Genomic DNA, 16,645 nt, shown 5'->3' with positions numbered 1-16,645 from the left:
CTACTCCTCATCATAGATCCGATGAATTCGTTGATCTAAACAAACGTCTTGATGAGATGACATCTAAGTATGAGGATTCTAAAGAAAGAATTGGATATCTTGTGTCGAAACTCAATGCTCACACTCATGACTTCATAGTGGAAAAAAGGTTGTCTATAGAAGTTGAAAAGAATGATGAACTTTTAAAAGAAAAATCTCTTTTCAAAGGCGTCATTAATGACCTAGTTGATGAGGTAGAAGAACCTAAAGTAACAAAGTGTCTCGATCTGTCACCCTCGATAAAGTAGCAATGAAGTTTCAAATGAACTAGTCACTAACTTATCCAAGGAGAATGAATGTCTTAAGGTTAACATAGATGCCTACAAGAGGGAGATTATAATGCTTCACAAAAAATTTGTCAAATTTCAACATGAATCTCCCGAATGTAGTTCATCTAGATCTAAAATCGTTCACCTAGATAAATGCATCTCGAGTCCTAAGCTTAATGTTCAACAAAAATCTGAAACTTTCATGGAGCTTAAATCCGAGTATGACATAATGAAAAGGGAGCTTGAAAGCTCTAAAGAAAGAAACAAGTATCTCACCTTCAAAGTCGAGGAACTAAACAAGGAACTTGTTAGTGCTAAAAACATCACTGAAAAATGGGAAGGAAGTCAAACCATGTTAAACTTCCTCACGAATCAAACCGAGAGGTGTAACAAAACTGCTGGTTTGGGGTTCAAATGGAACAGTCAGACCGACTGTTGCATCCAGAAGCCTAAAACTAATTTTAGAAGGAGAAAATACGTGGGTCTTCCCGAATACATTATTTGCAATTATTGTGGTAAGAATGGTCATGTCCTCAACACTTGTGAGAAAAGATTTCATGACATTAACAAGAACATCAAAATAATTAAGCAAATATGGATTAGGAAAGATACCATGAGATATGTTGATCACAAAAGGGGACCCAAGTTTGTTTGGGTTCCTAAACTCAAAGTCTAATCTTGTGTAGGGCTTGGTGAGAGGCGGCCGCAATTGGTACTTGAATAGTGGATGCTCTCGTCACATGACGGGTGATAGAAGCCAATTCCTCTCACTTCAAGCATATGATGGTGGCACGGTAAGGTTTGGTGACAACAAGAAAGGTGAAGTAATTGGCATTGGAAAGGTTGGTAAGTCATCATTACTTTGTGTCGACAACGTGCGGCTTGTCAAAGGTTTGAAGCATAATCTCCTTAGTATCTCTCAACTTTGTGATAAGGGTAATATTGTAGAATTTAGTGCTAATTTGTGTCGAATATTTGATGCCACTACTAATGAACTAATACTCGAAAGAAGACGTGTCAAAGACGTATACTTAACTAATTTGAACACTCTATCCGGTCACACCATGTCTTGCATGAGTGTAATGAACAATGATCCTTGGTTATGGCATAAAAGGTTTGGCCATGTTAGTACAAAAACTCTTAATACCCTTAAAAGACTTGACTTAGTTGAAGGCATTCCTAATATAAAGTTTGATTTTGATAAAGTATGTGATGAATGTGCTAAAGGTAAACATGTTAAAAGTTCCTTTAAATCCAAAAGAATTATGAGTACATCTCAACCTTTGCAACTTTTACATATCGACTTGTGTGGACCAATGAGAACTAGAAGTAGAGGTGGTAGTCGTTATGTGTGTGTCATTGTTGATGATTACTCTAGGTTCGTTTGGGCACTCTTCCTAAGCTCTAAGGATGAGACATTTGATGAGTTTCTAATTTGGTTAAGAAAGATTCAAAATAAACTTGGTTTAAAACTTGTTTCAATGAGAACCGATCACGGAACCGAATTCGAAAACTCATCATTTGGTGCTTATTGTGATGACAATGGTGTAGACCATAACTTCTCGGCTCCTAGAACCCCACAACAAAATGGTGTGGTTGAAAGGATGAATAGAATCCTTGAAGGAATGGCTAGAACAATGTTATTATCTAGTAAGTTGCCTAAGAACTTTTGGGCCGAAGCGGTAAATACCGCTTGCTATATTCATAATCGTGTCATGATAAGGAGTATATTAAATAAAACTCCCTATGAATCGTTACGTGGAAGAAAACCCAACATTTCATATTTTAGATGTTTTGGAAGCAAATGTTTTGTTCATAACAATGGTAAAAACAATTTGGGTAAGTTCGATCCACGTAGTGATGAAGGAGTATTTATTGGGTACTCCGATCATAGCAAGGCCTATAAAGTTTACAATAAACGAACCTTGTGTAACACCCCCATTTATCCAGGAGCCTTTAGCTAGACATTCCCAAATAAATAGGACTGTTACCATCTCGGTATCCCGAGGTAGTGAATAACAAAGTATAACAATACCAAAGTACTTTAAATAAAAACTTTAATGATTACATATGTTTTACAATTTTAATCAACTAAAACTTATTATAAAAATAAATACAACTCGCAGCGGAAATTAAATAAGTGATATAACTATATATGTGATTTAGACTTCATCTACGGTTCCAAGTTTGGCTCTCATCCCATGCTCCCAAGTCAGCTAATCTTTGGTACCAGTCAAATCTGCTCCCCATAAAACGGTTCACCGCAGGTGTTCACGAATACACAGTCAACCACGAGGTTGAGTAGGGACTAACTAAACAACGCACAATAATAATATATCCAACTCAGCCAAGATAATCGCATGTTTTGATAACACCCATAACCTTCAACCATCCATGTTAAACTCCAATCACCTCTACTCCTCCCAAACTCTGTCTTAACGCTTCCTCAGCTCCGAATGTGCACATCTCCCTAGTAGTGAGCCTACTAGAGAAGAGACTCTGAGGGGCGGCCAGTGATCAACTGACGCCACAAGGACTAGCGGTTGCTCAGACCGGTCCCTTCAAATAATAACCAAGGACTAGCGGTATATCGGTCCCTTCCAATAATAACTCACAAGGACTAGCAGTTCGGTCCCTTCAATCAAAATACAATAATCGCCAATACTCATAATGAACCCAACTCCATCTTCTCAATTCCACATTCATAATCACAATCTCAATATATAAATCAACCACATATATATAAACAATTAACAATCCCATAAATGTAAGTTGAGTAGGATAATCCCTACCTGGCAAGCGATTCCAACAAGCAGCTCAAGCGATCCAAATAATTAAAGTAATCCGAACCCGAATTATAATTTCTTCACAAATCGTCACCTAACATAAATATTAGAACTTAATTATTTATTGGTTTGTTCCATTTATTTATTATATTTAATTATCCAAATTTAATTATTACTATTTAACTCATAATATTAATTTAGTTGATTACAATTTAACTTAATTAATTATATTCCCGTATAACGATTACGTAAATCCGATTTAATGATTAATTAAACAAACCCATAAAACCCACACCCAATCCCGTGAAGACAATCCCACGTCCATACTTAGAATACAATCCCGTAACAAACACAACCCCACCACCACGGTTTTACCGTGTCCCTTACCTCACCAAAACCCGCGTCCCCCGACACTTGTAGCCACCGACACCACTGTCCAAGCCTACCACAACCTAGCTCGCACTACAGCCAATCCCGTCGGCCACCAGGCACTAGCTTAACCACCCTATCCAAGCCACACAACCGCGCCCTACACAGACCCCCGAAAACCCGACACAACCAACACTTCACCCTCACTCACCTCCTTAAACCACCCTACGACCACCAGTGGCCACCACCGTGGTGTCCCTTGACCCACGGTGGTCCCACAACTGACCACAACCACTCACGGCAGCCCACAACCACCCAGAAACGACACCAACAACCCCTCAAACCCTTCCCCCTGTTCTCGCATTTTCCGGCCTACCACCAGCACCAACCACCACCAACCACCCTTACAACATCACCAAACTGGCCGCCCACTTTCCCCCATCACAACCAACCCTGGCCCAGATCACGACGAGTCCAAATAAGGGTTCAATTACCCATCCCAATCCCCACAACCAAAACCCGTAACCCCCCTGACCAGCCACTTTTAACCGCCCCAAAAACCGCCCTAGCAAGGTCAACGTCGGTCAAATAATGTCAGGTCAGAATCTCGGCAGTCCAAGGTTGCTCTAGGTCTAAATCTCGAGTCCTATGGTGGTCTAGTTATCGAGTTATAATATGCTAAAGTGTATACATAAGATGGTCTGAAATATTACCTTGAGGCGAGAATAAAAATTAATCCTTTTGCTTTTCTCTTCCTTAATTCCTTTCTTCTTTCCTTTAGATTTCTTCCTTCTTATTTTATAAATTATTTCCCAGATTATTGGGTATTTATAGTGTAGGATTATAGAGAATACGAGGTCAATTAGGAAACTATTATAATTACCTTATTCTAATTATCACATGATTTATCATTATTATTATTATTATTATTATTATTATTATTATTATTATTATTATTATCATATAATATTAATCCTTACATAACTATGATTTCCTCATATAATACTTACTAATTTATTATTGCCATAACTTTATTATTTATTATTATAATCATAATTACCTTTACATATTATTATTAATTCCCGATATAAATCCCGATTACACTAATACCAATTTAATAAATTCGGCCCATATAATAATACCACACAATCCAACACTCGATTACCAATTAAGCCCAAAGCACAAATATTAGCCGAACCCAATTCATGACTTGAATTATTAATTTATTATTTAATTAACGTCTCACTTGTATTTATTATTAGAAATGTCATTTAATCAATCATTAAATTACATAAATTATTCTTATAAATTATTATTAAAATACGGAGTATTACACCTTGTTAATTGAAGAAAGCATCCATGTCATTTTTGATGAATCTAGTGTGCTTGGACAGGTACAAAACATGGATGATGATGATGAGGATGAGGATGATGAGTTTGAGATTGGTCTTGTTCGAAAAGACTTCGTGTTCACGGATGAAGAAGCTCGCAACACTGAATTGCAAAGATACGAGACTGTCACCTTCAAAGGAGATCAAGAACTCGGGGGAACACGTAGCACCTCTCGCATCGATTCTTTTCTCGAAGCAATGGACCCAACGATCGTTGCATCCACCTCCGTAATCAAGTAACCCAAAACAAAGTGAGGATGAAGAACCTTCCAGGCCAATAGAAACAGATCCTCCATCGTGATCGATCTTTGTTGAGGAGGAACAAGAAACCATTGTTCCAAAGAAGTGGAAACATCAAAGCTCTCATCCACTCACTAATCTCACAAGTGATCTCAACTCGGGAATTCGAACAAGATCATCCGTCAACAATCTCGCTCACCTCAATGAGTATTGTGCCCACAATGCCTTCCTATCTCAAATTGAGCCTTCAAATGTGATCGCCTTGATCGATGCAGACTGGTTGCTTGCTATGCAAGAAGAGCTCAATCAATTCAAAAGAAACGAGGTATGGCACTTAGTCCCTAGACCGCCTAATCGTACCGTCATTGGTACTAGGTGGGTCTTTCGCAACAAGCTTGATGACTCGGGAGAAATCGTAAGGAACAAGGCTAGACTAGTGGTGCAAGGTTATAACCAACAGGAGGGTATTGATTACGATGAAGCCTATGCACCGGTAGCTAGACTTAAGGCCATACGATTGCTTATAGCTTTTGCGGCTCACAAAGGCATTAAACTCTTTCAAATGGATGTCAAAACCGCTTTCTTAAATGGATACTTGGAAGAAGATGTCTTTGTGGAGCAACCACCGGGTTTTGAGAACAATGACTTGCCTAACCATGTTTTCAAATTAGACAAAGCTCTTTATGGTTTAAAACAAGCACCAAGATGTTGGTATGATAGATTGTCTAAATTTCTTATTGAAAATGGTTTTAAAAGAGGCTCCGTTGACAAAACATTGTTCTTAAAGCAACAGTCCAGTGAATTGTTGGTTGTACAAGTATATGTTGATGACATTATATTTGGTGCAACAAATGAACTCCTTTACTTATATTTTTCGGATCTAATGAAATCGGAGTTTGAAATGAGCATGATGGGTGAGCTAGGATTCTTCCTTGGGCTCCAAATTAAGCAATCAAAGGATGGGATCATGATCCATCAACAAAAGTATATTAAGGAAATGCTTAAGAAATTTGGGATGACTAATGGTAAGCCTCATGATACACCTATGGTAGCCGGGTCCAAATTGGACAAGGATGAACTCGGTAAGAATGTTAGTGATAAGGTGTATAGAGGTATGATAGGCTCACTTCTTTACTTGACCGCAAGTCGTCCCGACATTCTCTTTAGTGTTTGTTTATGTGCTGGGTTCCAAGCAAATCCGAAAGAATCACATTTCAAAGCCGTTAAACGAATTCTTCGGTATTTGATTGGAACACAAAATCTTTACCTATGGTACCCTTTACATTGTCCTTTTGATCTTATAGGCTTTTCGGATGCGGACTATGCGGGGTGCACGGTGGATAGAAAGAGTACCTCCGGAATTGCAACGTTCTTGGGTCCTTGCTTGACTTCTTGGGCCTCAAAGAAACAAAACACTGTAGCTCTTTCTACGGCCGAAAGTGAGTACGTTAGTGCGGCACATTGTTGTTCTCAACTCCTTTGGGTAAAGCAACAACTCTTGGACTTTGGTATTATTTTTGACTCCATTCCCTTAATGTGTGATAATACGAGTGCAATAAATATTTCCAAAAATCCTATTCAACACTCTAAAACCAAACATATTGATATTCGTCACCATTTTATTCGTGATCATGTGGAAAAAGGACATATTAAACTTATCTTTTGCAAAACCGAAAATCAAATTGCCGATATTTTCACTAAGCCACTTGTAAGAGAACATTTTGAGAAATTTAGACTAGAAATTGGGTTAATCAATTGCTTGTGATTTTTAGTGTGAGTTCTACAAATTTCCTTAATTGATCAAATTAAAATTGGACATATGTTATTAAGTGTTCTAAGTGCATTGACATCATGTTTAGACCAAAAATTGACACCATATTTGTGAGTCGGTAATCACTCAACCTCATATCTAAATTTACGTTTATTATATGCTACCTTGCGTTTTTATTTCGAGTGATTAAATATGTTTAGTTGGGCCAATTACCTCACCTCCCTCATTTATTGGGCCATTTACTCCTTTCAACCACCTTCAAATGGATGTCTCTTATACTCTTCAAATTGCTCAAAATCTTTCATTTTTCAATACCCAAAGACATCACCCCTTCACATTCAATCCACTTATGTTGCAAAGGTCTATGTGAAACAAAGAACCAAACAACTACATGTTCTACATATGCATCAAGAGATGATTGGGAAGTTGGTTAGAAAAACGGAGATAGATGAAATTGAAAATTGAAGTTGGTTGGAAAATTGGAAGGAAAAAAAAAAGGGAAGGCAATATGCGAAATGTCAAAGTGATTATTGGAAACGAGATAGATGAATTTGAAAACTGCGACGGTCTTGAGAAAAGAAGTAAAGCAAAAATTTTGGAAGAAATTAAAAGGAAGTCACAGTGTATGCGACTGTTGCTATGCTTAAAGGTCAAAGTAGAAAGGAAAGCAACAGTGTATGCAATTGTTGCTACGCTCAGAGGTCAAGATCAAATTTGTCAAAAATTTCATGATATGAAAGCAAAATACAAGAAGTTGATGTTCCTTCATCACATGTTGAGAACTTATATCGGTGCATACCTTGGTGGTTTCAATATACAAAGTCTAATGCAACATGAGAGAGATGACTGTGACTCAGACCTTCATTGTCAAACCTTAACCATTTTGCTATCTTCTTCTTTATCCTCAAAACGATGACCAAACTTCCGCACCCTGAATTTGCCCATAATCAAACTTGTCTTTTGCCTTACACCTTTTGTCCCACCTTGTTTGTGCCCTTCTAAGACTATTTTCTTTACTTGTTATTTTGATGCTTGGTGGTGTGTATTAAACTCTATTTAACCGTGGTGAACTATGGTGAACTTATGTTTAATCCGTATGTTTATGTTGACTTTGTTACCTTGTCACGATTACATGTGTCTTTTTGTGTTTTCTTGTGAAATATCTGCACTCTAATGCTTTTGACATCCCTCCGTTTGATGATGTCAAGAGGGGGAAAAGGTAAACTCATGCTCTTAATCTCCTTGCTATTGATTAACTAATGTCTTGCCTAACCTTCTTAGTTTGAATCTTGTTTTGGGGCAATGTAAAATTGTCATAGTAGTTTGATTCTAGCTTTTGCCTTAAGTAAGGTAATATTGTCCCTTCTCTCGTTTGATCTTGCTTGAAAATCTTGAATCAAGGTGTTTACATTGCTTATACATTCGTTTGGGGCTTGTCATCATCAAAGGGGGAATTTGTTGGGTTCCTTATGTTGATGATAACATGCCCATTTGATTTGTGTCATCTTAGTTTACCTTTTCAGGATATATGATCATATCAAGCATGGATTAAGAAGTGTTGAAGTTGTTAATCATCCCATTGTATTAAGTCAAGTGTCATCTAATGTACAAGTGAGAAAGTAGAGTATATTAGAGTAATAGAAACAGTCCAGACGACTGTTGCTTTCACAAGTAAACAGCTGCTTGGATTATTGTCACAACTCGTAAAACTTGAAGTCCCATTTTATCTTTCAAAAGCCTTTCACGTGAATCTTATTTTTCAAAGATAAAATTCAGATTTTTTATTAAGGAGATGGTCTTCAATAAAGAGTGGTTTGAATTATTATTTTCAAAATGTTTCCTCTTTATGCAAATTCAACCCTTTGGTTCTTTAAGAAAACAAAGAATGCTTTTTGCCTTTTTAGTGTTAACTTGTCATCATGTGACTTGTCTTTTCTCTCTTTGTTTTCTGAATTTGCATGAGTTTTTAAGGATATCTTTCAAACTATCTTTCCCTATTCTTGCCTTTGCAAAAGAGCCCTTTTTGGTGCAAGTCTTGGGTGGTTGCTATTGCCCTTCACATGTGAGGTCTTTGACCCTTCAAAACCCTAGCAACCCCCTCACCCATTTCCTCTATAAAAGGCGAGTCCCTCCTTCACAAAATCTTAAGACTTTTCTGAATTAGTTTTTCCAACTTTGCAAATTGTTTTTAAAGCATAAAAATCGTGTTTATTTGCAAAACCATTAAAAGTCTTCAAGTTGTTACAGTCGTGGTTACTGTTGCTTTTCTATACTAAACTCTCTTGCTTATGAATTGTTGATCTTGTAAAAGTTGTCCATCTCTATTCTTTGTTAAGAATGTGTTAGTGGAAACTTGATCCTATAACATTCTAAGTGTGTTAGTAGAGTTTAGGACGGAGTAGTCTTTAACTCTTGGCAACCGGAGTAGGTTGTGAGTTGGCAACCGGAGTAGGTTGCGAGTTAGCTTGTCATAAGAACGGAGTAGTTCTTGTACTAGCTTTACAACCGGAGTAGGTTGGTGTCTTTTATTGTAAGGGTCTTTTAGTTATCAGAGTAGATCACTAAAAGAAAGCAATAAAATGGTAGATTGGACGTAGGCACTTGAGTTTCTTGCCGAACCAATTCAAAAATCTCGTGTTCAAGTGTTTACTTTATTTCCGCTGCAATTTACTTTGTTTGTTTGTTTTGCTTTGCTTAACCTTAGAAGTAACAGTTCATCATACTGTCGCATTTGGTCTGCAGTCATATTCCACAACCGAGACAAATAGATACAAATCGAACGATTGTTGCTTTCATACTTCAGCAAACATTCATCGTGATACTTGTTCAATCTTTCAATATTATTCAAAGTATCTTCTCATCTCTTTTGTCCTCGTAACTCACTTTAATTCAATATAGTTGGAGTTATAAATTTTTAAATAGTACCTAATTCACCCCCTCCCCCTCTTAGGTACTTGAATCCATAAACTCAACACACTTATACTGTGCACATTTACAGACGGTAAAACAGAATGGGGTTCAACCTGACAGGCAGGAGCTGTGTAGGGAGGTGGAGAAGAGGTTTACACCGTACATCGGCCAGGAGTTTGGGGGGGTTGAGGATGCGGTGACTTTTTATAAGATATACGCCATTGCTTGTGGGTTTGATGTACGTAGGTACACAACAAAAAAATGGCGTGGCGGTGAGATCAAGTCAAAGCTCGTCGTCTGCAATCGAGAAGGTTTCGCTCACAAGACGCCCAGAAAAGATCAGGATGACGGACTGGATGGGGAGAAGTCACAGAGGATATTCAGGGTCACTAGAGTGGGGTGTAAAGCGAGGATACGACTATATATGAAGAATGGTCTTTTATTAATTGACCGGTTCCACGAGGGTCACAATCACGAGCTTATCTCACTTAAGGACAGAGAGTTCCAGAAATTGTCGCGTAACATAACAGATTATCACAAGATGATAATCGTTTCAAACTCAAGGGTTTGTAATACATAATCACTCTCTATACTAAATAAATAATTCCATTCATGTTATATTTATATGACGTATCTGTTAATGATTGATTGGCAGCTGAAGATAGGAGCAACAAAAACATACATAATTTGCAAAGAACAAGTGAATGGATACGAAAACATTGGAGCAAGCTTAAATGATTTTAAGAACTTCCATAGGGATGTTAAATGTTTTATTCACGAACGGGATGGTCAGTTGTTTGTTGACCATTTCAAGGAAATGACTGAAACAAGAACAGGTTTCTACTTTGACTATGACCTTGACGATGATGGCAGCCTACGTAGGGCCATATGGGCGGACGGTACCGCCCGAGATAATTACAAAATTTTTTGTGATGCGGTGTCATTTGACCCAACTTACTCAACCAATAAGTATTCTATGGTATTCACACCATTCACAGGTGTTGACCACCATAAACGATCTGTGACGTTCTGTGGGGCTCTTGTTGCAAAGGAAGATTATGAGTCGTTTAATTGGGTTTTCAGCCGGTTTTTACAAGCAATGGGGGGTAAGGAACCCGAGTACATAATTACAGATCAGGACCCAGGTATTATCAAATCTGTCCCTCTTATTTTCAAGACAGCGCGCCATCGGTTCTGTATGTGGCATATAATGAACAAAATGCCAAGTAAGTTTGGCGTCTCGAGAAGCGATTATAATGAGTTCATATGTAAAATTAATGACCTTATATGGGACGATGAGCTTGAGGCAGCAGAATTTGATGGTATCTGGGAGCAAATAATTCAAGATCATGGTGTTGGCGTAAATGATTGGTTTGCAGATTTATATGCTATAAGGGGACAGTGGGTGATGGCGCATTGCAGAGACTTGAGGATGGCGTCGATTATGAGGACAACTCAAAGATCAGAGAGCGAAAATAGCTTTTTCAAGAGGTTTAAGCACAAGTCAGGAACGTTGGTTGAGTTTTGGATGCGCTTTGAGAGCGCTATGGACCAACAAAGACATACACAGAAGCAGCTTGTTAACATGGATAAGCACTCGTCCGCAACGGCGTCAACACATCTGGCATTAGAGATTCATGCTGCAAAGGTGTACACCTATTCAGCTTTCCACAAATTCAAACAAGAAGCCATCTTCTCAATTGATACATGTAGAACAGGAGGTTTCATTGAGAGAGGCGAGCTAGAGGTAACATCTTTGTCAAAGATTCAACCGAGTAAAGAAGAATTTTGAAGTTGTGTACGAGTCCAGGTAGTTTACACTTCCTATGACATTTACACTTTCTGTTTTTATCTCATTTAAATTCCTATAACTTAACATTTACACTTCTAATAACTTAACATTTACACTTCCTATTAGTTTACATTTACACTTCCTATTAGTTTGCATTTACACTTCTAATAACTTAACATTTACACTTTACAATTGATGACATTTACACTTTACATCATATGACATTTACACTTCCTATACCTTAACATTTACACTTTTCCACTTATTGACATTTACACTACATTTCATGACATTTACACTTTACATCATATGACATTTACACATTTAAATCCCTATAACTTAACATTTACACTTCTAATACCTTAACATTTACACTTTCTATACCTTAACATTTACACTTTTCCACTTATTGACATTTACACTACATTTCATGACATTTACACTTTACATCATATGACATTTACACATTTAAATCCCCTATAACTTAACATTTACACTTCTAGTACCTTAACATTTACACTTCCTATTAGTTTACATTTACACTTCTAATTACTTAGCATTTACCCTTTACAATTCATGACATTTACACTTTAGATCATTACATTTACACTTCTAATAACTTAACATTTACACTTTACAATTCAATACATTTACACTTTACATCAGTGACACTATTTTTAACGTTCACACTTACATGCTAGCTTTATCTGATGACACAGGTACACGTAAAGCAAGCTGCAGTTGTACGATGTTCGAAAGAAGCGGAATCCTATGCCGCCATATAATATGGATTTTTTCAGCAAGTGGGATAAAGACTATACCAGAAGATTATGTTCTGAATAGATGGATGAAAGAGTATCTCCGATTAAGGATTTTCAATACTAATGGTGAAGGAACAGAAAACATGCAAGTCATCGATGAAAAACAAATTGCAATGTCAATAATGTGGTCAGAAGTTCATGAAGCTGTAGGGCTCCTTCGAGACAAAGGAATAGCTGATGTTGACAGCTTTTCCGCTGTAATTAGATCATTTAAACAGTCCCTGTCACCATTAGGGGAAGTGTTGAGTAAAAATCAACAAATGGAGAAATTTCTAAATTGTACGGCATGTGAGGTAGTGACGATATTGCCACCAAAGAATTCGAAAAACAAGGGGACCGGAAAAAGATTGCTGTCAGCCAAAACAAAAGCAATGGTGTTGGCTAGGAAACCCAAACGTAAGTGTAAGAATTGCAAGAGAATGACAAATCACGACAAGAGAAACTGCCCTAACCCCTTCTCAGCACACACGCCATTGTGCGAAGGGTCGTCTGAACCAGAAGAGGATGAGAGAGAGGAGGAGGAAGAGCTGGAGTCAGAACAAGAATAGACTTCAGATCAGTGACAAGTGTTGCTCTATATATTTTGAGTGTGTAACTTAAAACTTTGATGTGCTATAACTGGAGCGGACGATAAGGAATTGGTCTCATGGCGCGTAACTTTGAAGCAGAGTTGGTGTAACTTTTCGTAACACCAACGTTAGAGTTACTGAGTCATAAGACCAAAATCTCTCTTTTTATTAGATAGCCAAACATTGTGTTACTTGAACTTATTTTGGATTACTTATGTTATTTCAAGTAACAGTTACACTTATTTTCAAATAACTGGTGTTAACATTTACACTTCCCATGTCAGCACATTTACACTTCCAGTAACTCCACATTTACACATACTATATCCTCACATTTACACTTTGAATATCTTCACATTTACACTTCCAATTTAGACAGTTTTACACTTTATTTGTTCACATTTACACTTCTCCTTTATTCAAATTTACACTTCCTAATTGTTCTTATTTACACTTTTTTTTGTTCACATTTACACTTGGGCTGTCACCACATTTACACTTTAAGTGTGTTAACATTTACACTTTAAGTGTGTTAACATTTACACTTAAAGTGTAAATGTCACTAAATTACAAGTGTGTTACACTTGCAATTTAGTCACATTTACACTTTGAATAAACTATGATTATAAATGCCAAAAAATAGTCAACCATTACACTTCATTAGTGTAATTTACCATTACACTTCATTACTGTAAAGCTTACACTTGCAAACATTGCAAACCACAGTACAAAACCTTCTTTTCTAAGTTCAAAATTGCCAAACAAAATACATTTAAAAAAAATTATGTCCACAAATTGTTCACTTTTTCGACAACACAGCCTTAATTTTGCGCTTCTTTTGTAACTTGGCCCATAAATCTTCTTTTCCAGCGATAAACCCATTCAACTTTGCTTCAAAAATGTCTCTGTTGACATTTATGTCAGCTAGAACAAGCGTCGCCACCAACTCGACTACCAAGTACCGTCGATTCCTCTTCCTCTCCAAGTCTGGATGCTCAAAAGGTTGACCCTCGTACATCAGCATATACATCATACAGAAAATCCCTGATTTTGTTATGTTAGGAAGGGGTGTTTGCCGCCTGAACGGGATTTGCCGATGCTGAAAGCTAGTAATCTCATATCCCCTGTCCGTTCTGACGTCCAAATAACCGCTAACAGCTGATGCCACTTGGCGAGTAACATTGCACATTTCAGACTGATCCCATTTGGCATGATGTTGGTAGTCAAGGAGATCAACAGTTTGTTGTCCAAAATTTATACACACGCATGCAAAGTGCCCACCAATGTTGACAGGTACGAAGATAAACTCGGCATTCAGGTTGAAAGTTTTATCACAGTCCTGGATGAAGGTATCCCAAATGTGATACAAACCGATCGGTGATGTCATTAGACGTGAGCCGCTTCACGTATATCCAAAAGCTGCATGATACATTCCTGTTCAGAGGAGTGAGTGAGACTACATAATAAAAGTAAGAACTAATGTATAACTTTTAGGCTTTGTGCGGGGGGGGGGGGGGTGTACCATATGACGTATCCCAAAGAAGGCCATCCTAGGAAGTAAGTGTTCAGCAGACTCCAAATGGTTCAGCAAAACAGCCCACGACTCAATGACAACAGGCGACATTACAACCTCAGGAAGCATGGTCATGATGTCGGACCGGTAGCGGTATTGCGGCATGCCCTCTTGTACCAATAGATTGATTCACTGCAATAAAACACACGTATAATAGTAAGAAATTGAGAAGTAGTTACAAATTAAATATCGTAACTAATTGGCCCTGACCAAGCTTTGATTGTCCTGTAAGAAGGTCGAGACAACAAGAGTCTGCGTACCAGCAGCCCCACAGTCAATTGAGCAACCCAATCCATCCCCCCCGCCCCGGGGACGGCTCCGTACGGCTGACAAAGGTTGGCTACTCGATGATCGGCACGACGCTGAACAACAACGGGGCTTTTTCCGCTGTATGGCTACAGAATTGACCACAGGACTTCCTTCTACGCGTTTAGGGGGTGGGACTGCAACACGGGGACGTTTACTGTACGTAATCTCTTCCTCATCGTCCAGGCTCCGCTTCTGTGCAACATTGGAGACCGGGTTCACACCTTGACCATACTTTTCCCTGAATTGGGTTATCCTTGAGCGAACGCTCTCCCTCACTTTATTATGGTCACTCAGGATAAGAATCGACACCACTTTAGCACGGACGAGGTTCAGAACGTCCCTCTCACCTAAGGCGCAGTCAAATAGCTTCCCATTGAAAAGCAGCATGTGTATCATCATGTACACCCCGCAATCAAACGCAGAATAACCCGTACCTTGCCATTTAAATTCGACATTCACAAATTTGAACCCGGCAACCTTGAACCTCTGACAAACCCTTTAGACTCCAGATACGCACCCATTAAATCACACTGTAAAAAGGAATTTAAAAAAAAAGTCAATTTAAAAGCAGTGTTTACAATTCCAGAATACATCAACACTGAAGAACAAATTAAGGTATGCTATTTATAATTATTACCGCAATACGGGAAATTCCAAAATATGGAAGCTTCTCAAAATCATCGTCGTATCGACGGTTGTCCAAATACTCTATCTGCTCGGAAACGAAGTTTATGCATGCACAGCTGTAATGATCATTATTGCCAGATAAGATCGGGATGAAGACCTGGCAGGTGTGACAACAAAGACATAAAAGATACACTCAGTAAAAAATAAAGATTTACACTTTCAATAATTCGTCACATTTACAATCCCTGTGTCATGACATTTACACTTTCCATATATTCACATTTACACTATATATGTCATGACATTTACACTTCATATTTAGTCACCTTTACACTCCCTGTGTCATAACTTTTACACTTCACTATATCTCACATTTACACTTCCTATGTGATGACATTTACACTTCACTATGTATCACATTTACACTTCATATTTCATTACATTTACACTTCACAATATCTCACGACATTTACAGTTCACTATGTCTCACGTTTACACTTCATATGTGATGACATTTACACTTTACATATATTCACATTTACACTTTATATGTGCTGACATTTACACTTTCTATTTAGTCACCTTTACACTCGCTATGTCTTCACATTTACACTTTCTATATAATCACATTTACACTATACATCATGACATTTATACTTCACTATGTATCGCATTTACACTTCATATTTCATGACATTTACACTTTCTTCTTAATCACATCCAGGCATTTACACTTTCTGTGAAAATCACATATACACTTTCGGTGTGATGACATTTACACTTCACAATAGGTCACATTTACACTTACCATATCAGATCCAAGTTGAAATGGAGACAAACAGGATTGAATCCAAGCATCCCACCCAGCCCAGATTTCGTCCTTTTTGTCAAGAACAATTCCTTTCTTCTTCGCTTTCCAAATATCCAGTACAGGGCTCTGTTCAAACGAAGGGCAGCGCTATTAAATTTAGAAACTTACGTTACAATTAAATTGGAACTATAAAAATTGCATTGAGTGAGGATAGGGCAAGTACGGTGTGACTAAGCCCGAAGAAACAACGAGAGGATGCAACTGGTGCAGTTTGGTCATACATCATCTTATTGATTAGTAGGCACCAACAATCGATTACAGAATTCATAACTTCCTGTCCAGGTTCAAGTGTTAACATGTCTTCCCAT

The 16,645-nt window shown here is 37.8% G+C and overlaps 1 protein-coding gene and 1 long non-coding RNA gene across 2 annotated transcripts; one reads left to right on the top strand and one right to left on the bottom strand.

Moving 5' to 3' along the window:
- The first annotated feature begins 56 nt into the window (after window positions 1-56).
- LOC141607566 (protein FAR1-RELATED SEQUENCE 5-like) lies at window positions 57-12,936 on the top strand. The gene is made up of 5 exons (XM_074426917.1): window positions 57-248; window positions 9,864-10,340; window positions 10,431-11,176; window positions 11,237-11,496; window positions 12,269-12,936. Exons 1-5 carry the CDS (start codon window positions 57-59, stop codon window positions 12,934-12,936), a joined length of 2,343 nt encoding a protein of 780 aa, XP_074283018.1.
- A 2,370-nt stretch (window positions 12,937-15,306) lies between these two features.
- On the bottom strand, window positions 15,307-16,388 carry LOC141608985 (uncharacterized). Its single transcript, XR_012527108.1, has 3 exons — window positions 16,275-16,388; window positions 15,477-15,623; window positions 15,307-15,369 (listed from the first exon to the last, which is right to left on the bottom strand). It is a non-coding gene; the product is annotated as an uncharacterized LOC141608985 (long non-coding RNA).
- Between the last annotated feature and the right edge of the window lie 257 nt (window positions 16,389-16,645).

This window comes from Silene latifolia, chromosome 10, assembly GCF_048544455.1.
Source record: "Silene latifolia isolate original U9 population chromosome 10, ASM4854445v1, whole genome shotgun sequence".
Taxonomy (NCBI): domain Eukaryota; kingdom Viridiplantae; phylum Streptophyta; class Magnoliopsida; order Caryophyllales; family Caryophyllaceae; genus Silene; species Silene latifolia.
Note: the sequence above shows the minus strand (reverse complement) of the source record. Positions and strands in the feature narration are given on the sequence as shown.

Coding starts and splice junctions, on each gene's coding strand:
- LOC141607566 (XM_074426917.1), top strand. CDS start 57: ATGACATCTAAGTATGAGGATTCTAAAGAAAGAATTGGATATCTTGTG. Junction 249..9,863: donor ATGAGGTAGAAGAACCTAAA/GTAACAAAGTGT, acceptor GCACATTTACAG/ACGGTAAAACAGAATGGGGT. Junction 10,341..10,430: donor TAATCGTTTCAAACTCAAGG/GTTTGTAATACA, acceptor ATTGATTGGCAG/CTGAAGATAGGAGCAACAAA.